The 16,693-nt window shown below is 41.8% G+C and overlaps 1 protein-coding gene across 13 annotated transcripts in view; it reads right to left on the bottom strand.

Annotated features, from left to right (window-relative positions):
• The window catches only part of arvcfb (ARVCF delta catenin family member b), a 257,350-nt gene that overhangs the window by 129,672 nt on the left and 110,985 nt on the right, over positions 1 to 16,693 (bottom strand). The window contains exon 1 of one of the 13 annotated variants that reach the window (XM_084945745.1): positions 3,049 to 3,334. The exons of the other annotated variants lie outside the window; for them this stretch is intronic. Coding sequence (XP_084801871.1) covers positions 3,049 to 3,069 — 21 coding nt within the window. The 5' untranslated portion in view covers positions 3,070 to 3,334. Of the gene's footprint in view, positions 1 to 3,048; positions 3,335 to 16,693 lie in introns of those variants that run through there. 13 annotated transcript variants of the gene reach the window in all.

Raw genomic sequence — 16,693 nt, 5'->3', positions numbered from 1 at the left:
ATTTTGCGACACCACGAAACAAACGATAGCGTAAAATGAAACGATAGACGTTTTTATATATCGTCATCTGATATATATCGTTATATCGAACAGCCCTAATTATAGTTGTCACGGATACTTGAATCAGTATTGGGCTGATGGCTGATGTCTGATATCAGCGGCGTAGCATTTACACTAGGGACACTGGCATGTAGTCATGACAAAGCAGTCAGTCTGAGGCAGAAAAACAGTTTGTATTGAAAAAGATTGGATGAATAAAGCATTTGACCAAAACATGTCTTTTTTAATATTTAAAGCTTATAAAAAAATTTTAAAAGACAAAGTGACTGCAACCTACATTACTGAGAAGCTACATGTGCTGACGGGGGAAGCGGCACAGGTCACATGATCGCAGCGGGTAGTTATCATAAAGCGGCACAGATACGGTGTCAGCTTTCCCCTAGTAAATTAAGTTCAGATTGCTTAAAACCAAAAACAGAGTCGCAGTAGGTGGTGGTGTGATTGGCGTGCGGATACTGTGACATGTCAAACCATGTTCTGTCATAGGTCATGCAATAAGAGCAGCCATGGGAACGGTATGGGAAACATACAGAGTATGGCCAGTATGGACAGGTTGTGTGATGGGAAGGCCATCTGGTATCACCAGCCACGCAGCGCCATATGATCACACCTCCTCATCCCTCATCCTACACCCAGCCCCCTTGCATTGATGGACTCGCAGCAGCTATTGAACGCTTATATGTTTCCGGTCATTGGCATTATTTTTTTATTTGTATGACATCCTCTTGCCGAAACAATGGCATTTCGCATGCTCTACATGTCTTCAAATATTGATCTTCCCAACCCCTTCGGCAGGAGTAAAGGGAGAGCCTGAAGAAAGGAATGAAAAAATACACATAAGGACTGAGCTGCCATTAAAAAAAAAAAAAAAGCCCACAAGAAAGAAATTTGACAGCTTTTTAATTTCTGTAAGAAATCAAACAGCATCAAATAAGGGAGAGAAGTCTCAGCTGCTGAAAACCCCACTGTCAGGAATCTGGCAGTAACTCACAGCCTGAAGATGAGACCTCTTTTAGTCTTTGGCTGCATAACTGATTAATTACTTTCTTACTCAGACAGGTCCTTCTAGTTTGCCGAGAAAAAGCAAAGCTGGGTTTGATAGACCTTGGCAAGTTGATGACTCCTGGGTTGCTTTCCTTTTCTCCAGATCTATTCTATTTTTCACGAGTAGACGATGCTATGGCCTCTGTGAATAAATTCAGAGGATTTGAGCACTACCCAGCTGGTGTAGTTCTAAAATAAGGGTCAGGTTATATTTAACTCAGATGTGGTCTGGTGCAGGCCCCACCACCACCAATTGTGGATTGTGCAGTAATCTTGAGTGGGCAAAAACTCATTTGCCATAAGCCCTGCAGCAGTATTAAGATGAGGTCAAGACTTCATCATTTCCCCGAGTATATTGTCCGAGCATAACAAGAGATTTAAAGCCGCTAGACGTCTTGAGGGACACACAGAGTTCAGTACAATCCCATCCCAGCTGACTGCACTGACAGCTCACCTCCTGTTCCATACTGTCCTTAAAAACCCAATAAAAAGACCAGTAAAAAGAACCAACACTGTCCGTGATATGAATCCATTTATGGCACAGGGGTGACTTGAACACACCTCAACTACTGCGTTGTCAAAAGCAGGTGCTCCCCCATCTGAGGAATGTCCATCTGAGTTTAAAAGGTCACACCACGATGCCGGCAGAGCATAAAGTATGTGAAACATCTTGACCTTACGAGGGTCATGGACTCTAAGGGGCACCTCTCTGACCCATTTCAAGATGTTTCTGGAGAGGAAATGTTCTCAAGTTGTTAGCATGCATTTCATCTTAATCATATAATCAAAGTCAAAGGCAACTTTTTGCCCAGATGCCCAAAAATCTGTTCGTATTTTTGGCAAAAGCTCCTCCGGTTATTAGGTGGCACTCATCCACAGGGCAACTGTTAGCGTATTATTATCAGAGCAGTATGGAAAGCTGACAGAATATTTCTAAGTCTGCCAGACAGAGGTTCAGTAACTCCACCCTTCTTGAGGAAACAAGTGCGGATGATAGACTGTCCTCCTTCAGTCGTTTTTTTTTCGTCCACTATCTCTGTTTTTGGATGTCGTCTTCCTTCTTTTTTTTCTGAGCATCTCAGCGCTGCCAAGCTTGGCTTGAGAAGGAGTGTTGTGATGGTGTAGGCTGCCTGTGTGGATGCGCTTCAAACACAGGGAACACTTCCAATAATGTATGCACATCATGCCCTGGTACGCACACACCCACACAGACACAGTAACACACTGGCAAGAGCTAACAAAAGCACATTCCTGCGGTATCTGTGCAAGTGAAAGACAAAAGGGTTTTAATGCCATGTCTCTCACACTCCTGGTAATACAGCCCTGTGAGCTATAAATCTTGGCCTGGGCGCTTTCAGAGCCTTGCAGGCGATGATCAGGGACAAACTTTCAATACTTCACTGCTCATCTCTGGGTCAGCAGTCATTCTATAGGTGGTACTGACACATCAGAGCCCATGAATGTGTCAGAGAAGTCGTAAGTCACTTTGCTGCTTTGATGCAAGCCAATCACACCAACACACGCATATGTGCGCGCACAGGGACACCACTAAACATATGTCATGGTCGTGGTCTAAGTAAATACTCTTATATCTGATGTCCTGCAGCAGTCTGCACACATGCATGTAAATATCACATAGACACATCACATGCACACGGACTGCACATGTGTCCATGTAGTGTATGTGCTAACCAGTCGCACGCACGCGTTTTCCTCCTGAAGGACATCGATAAATCTGACAATCACTGCTCTTATATGTTCAAGTGAGCGAAAGAAAAAAAAACACATGAAAGCCATAAAGAGTGACGCTGCCAGATGAAAATGAGCGCTAACGCAACAGAAGCCAAACAATTAACTGGGAGCACGGGAGACAGCAGAAGAGTGCGAGAGGCTGAGATACGGTAAGAGGGGCAGAAAATAGACCGGCGGGCACGGCAGCACTACCTGTTTCACTTCAGCAGGCATGGTCCAAAATCCCGTTTGGTTCCAGCAAAATTTAAAAAAAGAAAAAAATAAAGAAAGAAAGAAGGAAAAAAGAAAAACCTCCCGGGGAAACGTGTGATAGATACTTCCTCCTGTCGGAAAAAGTTCTTCTTTCCCTCCTCTCCTCCTCTCGTCTCCTCACGCTTTCCCTGTTTATTTACGTTGGGTTTTCCCTCTGTGAGCGCAGAGGCAGCAGCTCAGATGTAGGCAGCCATCCTCTACTCGGCTACGTCCAGCCACATGGAGTTAGCGAGGGAAACACAGGAAGTGTGGCGCTGTGCCTTTCAAAATAAAATGATTACGGGCGCTCATAAACAACAGATAGATAGATAGATAGATAGATAGATAGATAGATAGATAGTGATACCATATATGCCCTATAGCTGCAGAAAAGGCTAACATTGTTATCTTTTTACAAAAAAACAGCTAAATATAAGAGGTTTTTGGACAAAGTGTGTGTTCTCCATTCTTTAAGCACCGGTTCGAGCACCGGCACCGTTTCAAAAGTACCGGTGTACTTGGTACTGGTACTGGTATCGGATAAAACCTAAACGATACCCATCCCTACTCATAAGGTGGAGCAAAACATCTACTAATGAGAAGTTGTTGGTGGTTCGATTCCCTAGTTGTTCCAGTCTGCATCCCAAAGTATCCTTGGGCAATCCCTGAGTTGCTCCTGTTGCATTCACTGGAGAGTGAATGTTAAGACAATATGGTAAATGGCCTGTATTTGTATAGCGCTTTTACAATAGGCACTAAGATGTATAGAAAAAGTGCTTGTGAGAATATGTTTGTGTGTGAATGGGTGAATGAGACAAAAGTGCTTTGAGTTGCTCAAGTAGAGTAGAGTTTGACTTCAAAATGTCATGTATGTGTTAATAATGTTAATAATCACAGTAATGGTGTAGACTGTGTGGACCTTAAGAGACATGTAGGAGAGTTTACAGTGAGAATTATCAAACAAAACCAAAAGAATTAATAACTTTTTACCAATGCAATAATCCTACACCTAACTCCAGAATATCTGCATAATGCATCTTCTTTTTTTCTTAATTTATGTCTATAATGCTACAGTAGTGTGTGGATAGTTTTTTTCTAGTAGTTTCAATTTTTGCAATAGACATCTTTTTGCTGCCAAAGATAACACTGACACTTGCATCACTTCCATCAGAATGTCATAAGACTGTTGAATTCCATGACCTAACAGACCACATCGCTGATCTGCTCATTTATATGGCAGCAGGAAGACTGAGCAGTGCTTTGCAACAGGCATTTCTTGTGGAAAACCAAAATACTTTTACTTTGAAAGTCAAATCCTCTCACATCCACTATAATTTTGTCAATGTTAGGCTGGTTTCTCACAGATGAAAGAGGACCCCTACTTTCTCCTTTGGAGAGATGTTGTATTTGGGCTGTTTATGGACTGGTGAGGTAGAGGACTAAGGCAGAATCTTCCCTCAGTAGCAAAAGCAGGAGCCTAAAAAAAAGGACCAGAGGCAAGCTGAACCCTATGCTCATGCACATCCACACACTATACTCACTCAACAAAAAGAAAGTTAGGCAGCCAGAGAATAAAAACCTCCAGGGCTGAGAAAATTGGGTGCGTTAATAAAAAGGAGGGTTCACAGACAGGCAGCGAGAGCTGGAAATGTAGCAGCACTCTCTTTCCTCCCTTTCTTTCTCTCATTGGGTCTATCTCTGGCATCTTAGCGGGGTGGGACCAGCTCCCTCTATGCACTCCAGCTGCGTCTGTCTGTCAGCCTGTCGACCCCTCCCCCTTGTTGGCATAGACGGAGAGCGATAGAGAGGAGGGAGGTGTAGGGGGGCAGTGGCTCACACACAAAACAAAAGTTGCCCCTATTGAAGCGGAGGCACCCCATACTCTGCAAATTTTTACACCCTGCACACATACAAGCACACACAGCTCCTTTGCTCCAGCTCTTTGTGGCGTTCCTCTCGCTGCACTTGATATAAGGGAGGGGAGGGACGTACGTGAAAGAATTCGCATTCAAATATCTGTGACTGTGACCAAGAGCGAGTAGGAATGTTAATCTAATAACCCAGATGGAAGCTTAGCTAAGGACAACTTTGAGAGAGGTCCGAAAAGACAGCAGAGAGAGAGAGAGAGAGAGAGAGAAAGGATGACTGCACTAAAAGACTCAAACGGAGAAAGGAGAAATCCCAAACGGAGGGGAAATGGCTGAGGTTTTGCATTCCACCAGCTTGGCAGTTCATGTCCTCGAATCTTACTGCTCCATTTGTTCTTAATGAAAGACCTGGCCCAGCATGCACCACTGCGTTTAGATCTATTTACTTTCAACAATACTATTTAGAATTCTGCCAAGCAACATTACCTTAAGAAAAAAAAAAGTTGAAGTGCATTTCTCTCTCATATGCGATATCATATTCCATTTAAGCCATTTAAACACTGAGTGAGTTTCATAACCCTTTTAAAAATCTATTAAGTGCTTTGGAATGCTCAAGGGAGCAGATGAGAAAAGAAACAATGCTCTTTACTTTAGCTATAAATCGTGCTCTGCATTTGCTCAATTTATTGTTTTTCATGCTGTGTTTATCGTTTGCCAGATTTCCATGCAGTTTAATCAAGATTATATATCTGTAACTACCCCAGTGGCTCTCTAAGAGCCTGGGCAGAGCTGTGCTAACATCAGCTTGCCATCTGTTCACCATCTTCATTTTGCGTGTTAACATTTGGTTATTGGAACTAAGCACAGTGCAGGTGAGGCTGATGGGAATGTGATTCATTAAAATGGGTTGGTTGCAAATTGAAATTTTTATTTCATAACAGCATTATAGGAAAACACAGAGGAACACCAAGGCAGTTATAATGATTCCTAAAGGGGAGCATGAATGTTTATATCAGCTTGCATTGCAGTCCATTTCAGTGACTGAGATGTTTCACAAAAATCTCCCCTGAGGGAAAAGTAAGAGTATAAGTCAGAAGAATTCCCCATCCGGAGGGGAAGCGTGTACACATCACATAGTGATAACCGTCTGGCTCTGGGTGAAAGTCAAGGGATCACCACAATCGTGGAGTGAGTCATACTTTATGGGTTCATCAGCATCTCTGCAAAATCTCACAGTCACACATGGTGACTGAGGCGTGCGAGTCTTGATCATTTCATTGACAAACAGATCTTTTCATCTCTACCTCGGGCACTTATAATAAGGCATTCCCTTCCAGCAATGAGCAACAGTGGAAGGGCAGAGAAGACGGGCTTCAGCACACTAAAAACCCTGACAGTACATTACAATATAGATTTCATATTAAAATAAGGCCTAAAATGTGTTCAGTGTAGAAGACTGCTGTCAGACAAATGCTGTATCCCCTTGAGTTTAGTTAACCCCACACCTAGGCCTTGTAGAAAACATGTACAAGGTGTATGAATAATCCAGGAGTTGTAATCAAAGCTCCAGAAGTCGGCTTTAGCCTGTCAGGGTGTATGGTGTGAAACAGATGGCAGAAAGGTTAATGTTTGGCAACAATGCACGCTTTGACAGCCAGACAACTCGGATGAAGCTACATCTGTTAAAATCATTCTTTTCCACCTTTTCACGGTGGCAGGAAAATACAGAGAAGAAAAACTGAGGAGTAACAAAAGGTGGTGCAGAAGTGAGGAGCTATTACAGCAGTTTGAAAATATATGTGGCGCTTCATTACGTAAAAAAAACGTTTGTAGAATATTCAATTTCAAAAGAGGGATTAATGACATTTAATTCTGAATTCCTTTCACAATGAGCCCAGAACACATTTCTCAGGAAGCAGCACTTTGTCATAAAGCTTTAATAAAGGGGTGAGTAGGTTTGGCCCAACTATGCCACTATACACAAAACAGGATTTTTAAAAAAATGCATAAAAAGTCATTTCCAAGATAAATCTGACTTTGCTGCCCTGCGTTGTTTTAAGACCATCACTGCACAGCGCAGGGGCCGGATGGCAAACAATATGTATGTCTGAGGGCAAGATGATGTGCTCTGCTGTAGGCTGACTGCTGTTTATCCTAACAATGGCACAGCTTGCAAAAAAGCCCTTATCTAATACTATCATGTTTTATTTTCCCCTTGAAAAATGGCTAGTCAGCGATGCAGAGGATTAGAGTCCAATCTACTGGGGGCTTTTGTTGTGCAAAAAGGCAATTTTCCCTTCATTTGGGGAAATAAAGCTCTTTTAAATGACATCACTTCAGATCAAAAGGTTCTATTTTCTGTTTTTATGTTGCACTGCCGTAATTGCACAGCGAGATTTATAAAAACAAGTATAACCGGATTAAGCTTTTCCTTGTTTTCCATCTCGTCATGCATAATTGGGACACTGAAAGAGGTGCAAACAGCAGAATCTGAACCCGTCTGACGATGACATGCAGCAAATCATTAACTTTTACGGCCAAAAATATGCTTTCTGTCGCCTTCATTTCAGCTGAGCATGTCTTTTGCATCTGTAATGGAGTCGTCCAAAGAGGATGTCTATTGGTATATATGGTTATTATTTGAGTTCTTCAGTTGCACTAATGCCTAAGGCCTCCATCTTTTAGCCAAAAACCCTGAGAAACTTATCTTGAGACAGATGAGCAGCTTACTTTTGCAGAAAAACCTACTTTCAGCTTCTCCTTTATTTACAGGGGGCGAACACAGCAGGCAGCTCCACATGTTTGATTTTTTATTTTATTTCTTTTACTTCGTAACACAACTTTAAAGGGCTCTGCGTGCGATCCTGGAGTTGAACTGGAGACCTTCTGCTTGTTAGGCAAATTTGTAAAGCGCTACACTTTGGAGGCCCTGTTGAGCAGCTTACTTTCTGGAGTTAAAATCAAACAATTAATTAACATCAGAATTTTTTTTTTTTACACGTCAGCTTAAATTCCACAATTGTTGGAGAGAATTGCCTGCCGCTGTTTACAACAGTGAGCTTCTTGGGAATTCTGTTGGAAATGAATAGATAAAAGTAATGAAAGTAAATGGATGACTGTGTTTATCTCGGCCTGGAATGATCAGCCTGAGTAAAGTCCCTGGAGAAAGAGGAGTGTAAAGAGCGCTGATATTTTTACACATTCCTGTGCCATTGTCATCACTCTCTACATTCAACAATCACTTTTAGACACTGTGAAGCAATTCAGAGACTAGTGCCCCTTTCCTTTCAAATATCCCAGCAATTACAAGGACCCTACATCCCTGCTCCAGTTTAAGACAAACTGCGCCATCTTTTCAAGTGTGTGCGTGTGCAACCCTGTGGGAGAAAACAAACAAACAAACAAAAAACAACGGCAAAGCATCGCAAATTTCAGACTAAATAATGTCAAGTCTTTTCCCAGTCTGTTCAGATGTGTAGGGTGCCTCAGCCCGAGGCGATGCCAGATTGCATTAAAAGTCCGTCAGGCACATTGAAGAGTCAACAAGTATTAGTGAATCTGTGGTGCTACACGATGGGACAGGCACATACACTCAAAGAGTTTGAATGCTCACAATGGCTGCATTGCACACAGGTGCAAAAGTGGTGCTTTGCAGGAAGCAGCAAACACCAAGAGGTTTGATTCTGTTCCCATCAAAAGAGCTGAGAATTTACACTAATTCCAGGTAAAGTAACCTGCTGAGATTTAAGGCTTCCCCTACTGAGTAGATTCTACTGAGTTATTTTTTTTCATTAGTGGATTTGTCCGCCTTTAATGTGTTCCTAAATGCAGGCTTGCAGATATTTCCTAAGAACTTTGAAAGCAACTCTGCCATTCAAACATTTTTTTAAATTATTAGTTATTTATTTGGCCTGGATGAAACTCGCTCCCTTATCTGGCAATGTACCTAAATATTCACACTGCATCAGCGTTTATTAAAGAACACTCAAGTAAAACAGAAAAGAAAGGTTTAATTCCAAATCTTATCTATTAAAGCCTTAAACAGTTATCTTTGTTCTGGCAAATCCTCCCAAAAAAACAAGGCTCTGTGCTGCTTCTGTTTCTCATTCGATCACCATTTACATGCTTGTAAGTCACATAGTAAAAATGTCACAGCGGTATGTTAAACTCATGGGGATAATTAAATCAAGACTTTGAACACCTCCAGCTATACTATAAAGTTCGAAGACTGTTTTCCATTTAGCCTTGTTTAGTTATCTTGCTGGACGCTTGTAAAGGTTAGGTCACATTCCTCAGGTGGCGCTGGGGGTCTCGTGCAAAAGAAGAGCTTTATTTTAAACACACGGTTCAGTCTTTGGATTTAACAACCAAGCCGAACAGTCAGTTAGATGGGAGAGTATCGTGCCCGTCTTCAAGAGTATAAGTAGACTTTCATGTTACGCAGAATGTTCCCACCGGGTCGAGGTAGTGCCCTTCAGAGATATTTAGCCTGTCTGTTCACCTATGTCGTGCATGGTAAAGGAAATGGAAGCAGATTTCAGATGCACCTCTTAGTGCTTTTAGTGAGGGTAATGGTTTAATGGATTGCGATCAAATGGGAGGGAGGTGCAGCAGGACAGGCATTAAGTCCACCAACATTGGAGCTGATCTGAAGGATGAAGGTTTGAGCTGGCCCAGAGGAATATAAATAGCCCACAGCCCATCCCTTCAAACCTCTCTCTCTTCCTGTTTACCTGAACAAGAAGAATCTGCATAATCCTGGAATTAAAATTTTCTGTCCTTCCACGTTAGCTCCGGACCAAGATGAGACACAAAAACGACTTACCCTTCCCTTCCGAGCAGTTCCCACTTTGATTCATGGGCCACTGCCACGAACTTGACTCTTAATGTTGAAGCAAGTTGAATAAAACATTATCTAAAATATAATAATGGCACATGCCTTCTGCATTTTACTTTTAGGTTGAGTAGTGTAGTAGGTAGAAGTCTCTCCTACCTAAGTGTATAATACATTCATTAGATTTGTAACCTGACTAGGGCAGTGTATGATCAGAGTGAGATGTGCAGAATGAGCTGATTGAGGCTCTCAGTGTGAGTGACTGATTGCAGCTATTTGTTTGAGAAGGAATGGGGCGTGCCTGCAAACAACACAGCTGATTCAGGTTGCCAGCATTTAGCTGCAATGATTCAACAGTATTGCTCTCAAACTGCAGTCCAGACATTATCCAGTTTTACATGATACAATTATTTGATCTCCTGCTGATTTTCCAAGTTTGCAAATCCACCAACTCAAGAAAGCACATGTCCAGGCCCCTCTTAAGTTTGCCGGTGAACGTCTAAATGACTCAGAGAAGGCTTGGGAGAAAGTGTTGTGGCCAGATGAAATCAAAATCAAGCTTTGGCATCAACTCGACTTGCCGTGGTTGGAAGAATAGAAAGGCTGAGTATGACTCAAAGAACACCATCCCCACAGTTAAACACGGAGCTGGAAACATTATGCTTTGAGGATGTTTGCCCAAAAGGTCTTTGCAAATCATGCCATGTACTATAAAATCTTGGATGAGAACCTCCTTCCCTCAGCCAGAACACTAAAAGTGGGTCGTGGATCAGTCTTTCAGTATGACAATGACACAAAACATACTGCCAACGCAACAAAGAAGTGGCTAAAGAAGAAGCACAGGAAGAAGAATAATTACATGGACCTTAAAGATCCAACATGAGACTAAATGAGCTAGTCATGACCAAAAAAATGACAATCGCTCATCAGTTGTTTCAGTAACTATGAGCTGCGAGACAGCTCATAGTTACTGAAGCAAGTGGTAACCATTTGAGTTTACAAAACGCTGCAGTCATCAACAAGCTGTGAACACACACACACACACATAAAAGACAGGCTAAGCCTGCAGCCCACTGAACATACTTGTCTTCAGAACTCAACTTCTAATTTATTTCGTTGACGTCCTCTTTGGTAAGAGGACATGAAGGTGGGGTGGTGGTTAGCACCGTTGCCTCCTGGATATGAATCCATCGGGTGTCTGGGGCCCTTCTGTGTGGAGCTCGAATAATCTGCCTGTATGAGTTCTCTAAAGGTACTCCGGCTGCCTCCCCGCAGTCCAAAGACATACATGTTAGGTTAATTGGTGATTCTAAATTACCCATATTTTTAGAGTGAGTTGTTTGACCTGTCCAAGGCGTACCCAACTGTTTGACCTATGACAGCTGAGAGAGGCTCAAGTCTCAATGAAACCCTGAACTGGATAAACAGAAGATGGACTTTGGTAAGATGTAGGAACCAAATGTGCTTAGGGTTAGGGTTAGGAAAAGATCATGGTTAAAATGTAGACTCTGAAAGCAATAAAGCCTGTTACCAAGCTACATTTGCTATTTTAAAAAAACACAGAAGAGTTTATATATGTTTCTTCACATTGCTTCTAGATATCTACATAACATATACAGACAGCAGCCTACTCAGTCTTGTCCTACTAAGGTAGAAAAGGGTATCAATGACAACAGCTATTGGGTCTTCAGGTGCTCAGCAATACACCTCACAAAAGTGAAGTTGAGTGGATAAGCAGTTGTCAAGAAAACAACACACACACACACACACACACACATTCTCTGCAGATAGTAGTTCATAGAAAGAATGCACTGCCTATATAGTCAACAGTAGTGTGCAAACTTTAAGTGACACCAGTTGCAGTGACTAAACTTTCATGGCAATCCATCTAACAGATGTCATTTCGTTCAGTACCAAAGCCCCTCAGCAACTAACAGAAGAGCTTACACTGTCATCCCTAGAGCCATGCTGCTATTATGGATAAGACCTATGGAAATGAACAAATCTTGAAACAAGAACCTTTGAGAAACACTGCTTTAGATGTTAACAAGCTGTAAAGAAAAACTGTACCATCAACACTAACATTACTGACAATCCAGCCTTCCACCTGAACAACAGTAGCTCCTTTCAATTTGCCTCGTGCGCCTCTTTCCAAAGATTGTTTGAAAATATGAACAGAAACTTTTGTGACTGTCACATCCAGCAGACAAAGGACCCTTTAAACTGAGGTTGAGGCATAATTAGGTGTTCCATATAGAGCCATGGAAAATAAGCAGCAACATTATTAAAATTTTAATGTGACTTTTCTGCAGGCTGCTCTGTAATGAGACAAAAGTGTTGTAGGAGGGTTACAGGAACAGTGTGGCACACAAAAATAAACAAAGGAGGTACTTTCACACCAAAGTAATTAGAGTGTTTATGGGAGGCAAGAAGGTTCTTGATGCCACAGCAAGGGAAGAAGACAGAGGAAGACAGAGGAGGGGAGGGGGGTAAACTAAGGCTCATTGTTAGGCAGGTGATTTACGAGGGTACAGGGGCTCCCGGGCCCTGCCAGTGGAGGGATAGAGCTTCTGTCGCTATAGCACCCTCGGCCCTTTGTATCCATTGTGCTTAGCCAGGGCTGGGGGGCTGTGTGTTCTGGGGATGAAAGTGGGTGGAGGGAGGTTGGGGCGATTGTTGGTTGAGCGCTGTGGTGCCATTGCAGGGCCGGGGCCTGTACATCTTCAACACAGACAGCAGCACAGATCAAAGGCAGCACTGTTCCCTCTCTCTAAATCACACAAGCCTTTGAAAACTTCCCACATCATTTGCACAAAGGGATGATATGCCTCTGCTATGCTAGAAGACCACTGACTATAGTGTCAGAAAACCAAACACCAACACTTTATAGCATCCAGAGTGCAAAAATTATCCCAAGTTTCCTTTTCACTGAAGTTGCTTTGCAAAACTGTAGCTTTGCTATATGCACCTTTCAATGGGCTCTATGCATGTCCTGCGCAGTGCCGTGGGTAGATTAGCTGTCTGGTGTATATAAAATGAGGTCGCCTTCTCCCTCAAATCCAGACAGACGTGGCTGTCTGAGTGCTGTCTGCCTTTCTTGACAGATAGGTTTGTCACCATGCACTACTTGACCTTTTAGAGCTTTGGTGATAACACTCCTTCAGGCCAAAATCAATTATGGGAGGCTAACATGATAGCAAATAAAGGAAGCGTGTGATCCTAGCATGATCCTATTGATGGATACAGATTCTAAGGCTCCCTGGTCCGTGTCACTGAATTTCTGCTGATAATTTCATCAGACAAGCTAATGGAGAGTCCGACAGCCTCGTTTTGATTTTCCTCACAGGACAGTGTAGCATAAGCACTCTAATTCTCTTCCTTGGCAGCCATTCATAAACAGTTATACTGAAGTGAATGAGGATTAGAATTCAATTAGAAAGTAGGGGAGTGGTGTTTACAACAACCTTTTGTAATAGAGAGATTAAAACATATTGTTGTGATCTACCTTTTTGTAACTTCTGTTAATTTCAAGCAGGTCCAAAACAAAATAAAGAAATATTTGAAACATCTTAATCTTGAATATTTCTTAATCCTCTTCAGATGTGTGCATGACAACTACATGGGGAGACTTAAATGACAGTGGGTGGTTTGTTGATTTGTTGATTGTTCAAACTTTTCTTTTGCCTCCAAGCTCTGTCGGAAAATATCATAGAACATCTTTTGTCCAAGAAAACAAAATTTCAGCTTTAGCCTGAATAATTTTTTCGTTTAAACACAGCACGAGTCTGTCGCCATACTCAGTGATGTATGAGGGTACTACTAACATTGGAGGAACCATCCTACTTTTAGAAGGTAACATTTAGCAATTTTCCCATTTTAGTTTAACATGTAAGCATATTTGCTAATTAGCACTAAACTCAATCTGAAAGCTGATAATGAATACAATCACTTTGCATCGATGTGCTCAAAAAGCGAGTATTGAAGAATGTTTGACATGTAGGAAATGGCAATAAATAAAAAAGTTGACAGCCTGAAAAATGGCAGCATAAAGTTTGGGATGTTCATTCTCCTCTGGGCTACTGCAATTCAATAGCCCACACCATAGCTCAAATTTGATCATGGTTTTACTAAAGCCAGGGTCCCAACTGCAAGAAGAGTGAGAAAAGAGCTAAATTAATCTGAACATGGTACTGTAATAGGATGTCACTGTTGCAACAAGTCAATTTGCGGAAATGTCCTTATTCCACAATGAGCCATAAGTGTATTGTAATTTATTATTATAGATTAGTAACTTCAGCAAAAATACTGTGCACTGAGAGCTTCATAGAATAGGTCTGAAGGACCTAGTCGTCTTGGATTGGCAATGCAAGAGTCTTTGTCCAAACCTGAGAAGGTGTGGTTATAGGTGTTTTGGGGGCACTTTAGGAGGCACACCACTCTTTGCTGCTGGAGTTCTCAAAAAGTTTAAGTGGACTTGCTCTTGACTTGATCTTCAGTTTCCCTGTTTTGCTGATGACACCCAGTTATATCTCTCTTGCAAACCTGATTCCTCCCTCCCACCTTCTTCCCTTATAGAATGTCTATCCGAGTTAAAATCCTGGTTTACCTCTAATTTTCTAAAGCTCAATGAGGATAAAACTGAGATCCTCCTTATTGGCACCAAATCCAACCTTTTGAAGGCAAACCATTTCCCACTCACCATCGATAACTCCACAGTTTTCCCTTCTCCTCAGGTTAAGAGCCTTGGTGTCATCCTAGACAGTTCACTTTCCTATAAATCTCACATCAATAATCTCACCCGTTCTGCCTACTTCCATCTACGTAACATTAACAGATTGCTTCCTTCTCTTTCCACCCAGTCTACGTCCATTCTTGTACATAGTCTTGTTACCTCCCGTATTGACTACTGCAATTCTCTTCTGCATGGTCTCCCCCAAAAATCCCTCCATAAGCTTCAACTGGTTCAGAACTCTGCTGCTCGCATTATCACCAGAACCCCCTCCTACCAGCACATCACCCCTGTTCTTCAGGAACTTCACTGGCTTCCTGTGAAATTCCGGATAATTTTCAAACTTCTTCTGCTCACTTTCAAGGCCATTCATAACCTCGCTCCTTCTTACCTTTCTGACCTGTTAACCACCACTTGTTCTGCCCATTCACTTCGTTCTTCTTCTTCTATCCAGCTTACTGTACCTTCCTTCCGCCTCACCACCACGGGAAGCAGAGCTTTCAGCTGCTCTGCTCCCAGGCTGTGGAACTCTCTGCCCCCTGAAATAAGAAATATTGGTTCTCTCCCCCAGTTTAAATCCCAACTCAAAACTCATCTGTTCAAATCTGCATATTCACTGTGAATCCACTGTTTGTTCATTTTATCTTGTGCTTTTATTTTATTGTTCTTATTCTGCCATTGTTTTACTAAGTGTTTTATCCTATTGTAAAGTGTCCTTGGGTGACTTGAAAGGCGCTCATAAATAAAATTTATTATTATTATTATTATTGCCAAAGCATACGTGGAGGCAGCAGTACATGGGGATCGAACGGAAAGTTGCTACTGTAAACAAATGCTAGAGCAGCAAAGGTAAATCAAGACCAGGAAAACCTGGACATCAACCATTCTGACAGATCAACTCCAGACTCCAGAAATATTGAACAACTGCTTCAGAAAGTTCTAGATGAGCATGACAAGAAACTAGACAAGACAGGAGAAACGGCTTTAGCACAGAAGAAGCTAGTTGAGAGAGAGTTGGGAGTCAACTGGAACGTGGATCCACAATGAGATGAAATTTTCCATATAGGGAAATCCTTCAATCCCGCTTATGTTTATCTCAAAAAGTACCATCTCAAATTGGGGATATTTATCTTGTTACCATTCATGATGCTTATGAAGTCAAACACAGATTTTTTTCAACATTTTTCACAAATTTCTTGTTCAATAATAGCGGATAGCTGGTTCTGGGTTTACGGTTAGCGTTCATATATTCAATACACTGTGATGGTAATAAAACAATAACATAATGACAACCTACTGCAAATTTCCAAAGAGTTTTTCTGTGGGCATCACAAATGTTTGTTGTTAACATCATGGCAATTCATCTAATAGTTCTTGAGTCATTTTGCAAATAACAAAAAGTCGATCTCATGTTGTGTGAGATGAAAAGTCTTCACAAATAAATAAATAAATGATGTTCTGCGGACCATGAACACATGGACTATGTTCCACAAATTCCAAACAGTCACTGGGATTTCAGTTTAACATGTGAAAAGGCAAACAACATACATACTATACGGACGAGCCTTGGCTTCAAATTTATTGTGGAAAATGTGCTATATTTCCAAATGAGCCTGTCAAACCATGATTGTATGATGCATTTGAGTCAATTAGTTTGTGTTCAGGGCAATATAAAAGAAACTTGAGAGCACTGATCATCAGAGTGTTTCATTTGTAACACGTCATGAAGTGCTGTGAGGATATGTTTAAATAAACCATCGCTTCTGTTTATTTGCTGCCCACTGAGCAGCCTGTGTTAAAAAGCTGACAACAGTGATGAAGGCATAAACGAGCGTGCACTGCCCACTGATGCTGAGACCCAGTCTGTGCCGAGGTGAGCGCCCTGTGGTGGGGTGCTATCAAGATCAGTGGCTTACTGCGCTCATTAGGTGACTACTTGCATGTGATTTCATTCATCCGAGCAGGTCCACTTTTTTCTTTCCTGACATCAACTTGAAATAATTATGCATTGTGTCTGGCCCCGGGGTTGTGAATCTGAACCTTGAGTCAATGATCCATGCGCCATCGTAATCCATCATACAGCTGTTGGACTGCATGTGAGTATGTGTGTGTGTGTTCGGGAGCTGAACAAGGAGGAAGCAGAGATAAAGAAATAATAATTCCTCATCCTTCGTG

The sequence above is a fragment of the Perissodus microlepis genome, chromosome 12 (genome assembly GCF_051167445.1).
Source record: "Perissodus microlepis isolate ML-2025 ecotype Zambia chromosome 12, ASM5116744v1, whole genome shotgun sequence".
In the NCBI taxonomy this organism is placed as follows: Eukaryota; Metazoa; Chordata; class Actinopteri; order Cichliformes; family Cichlidae; genus Perissodus; species Perissodus microlepis.
Note: the sequence above shows the minus strand (reverse complement) of the source record. Positions and strands in the feature narration are given on the sequence as shown.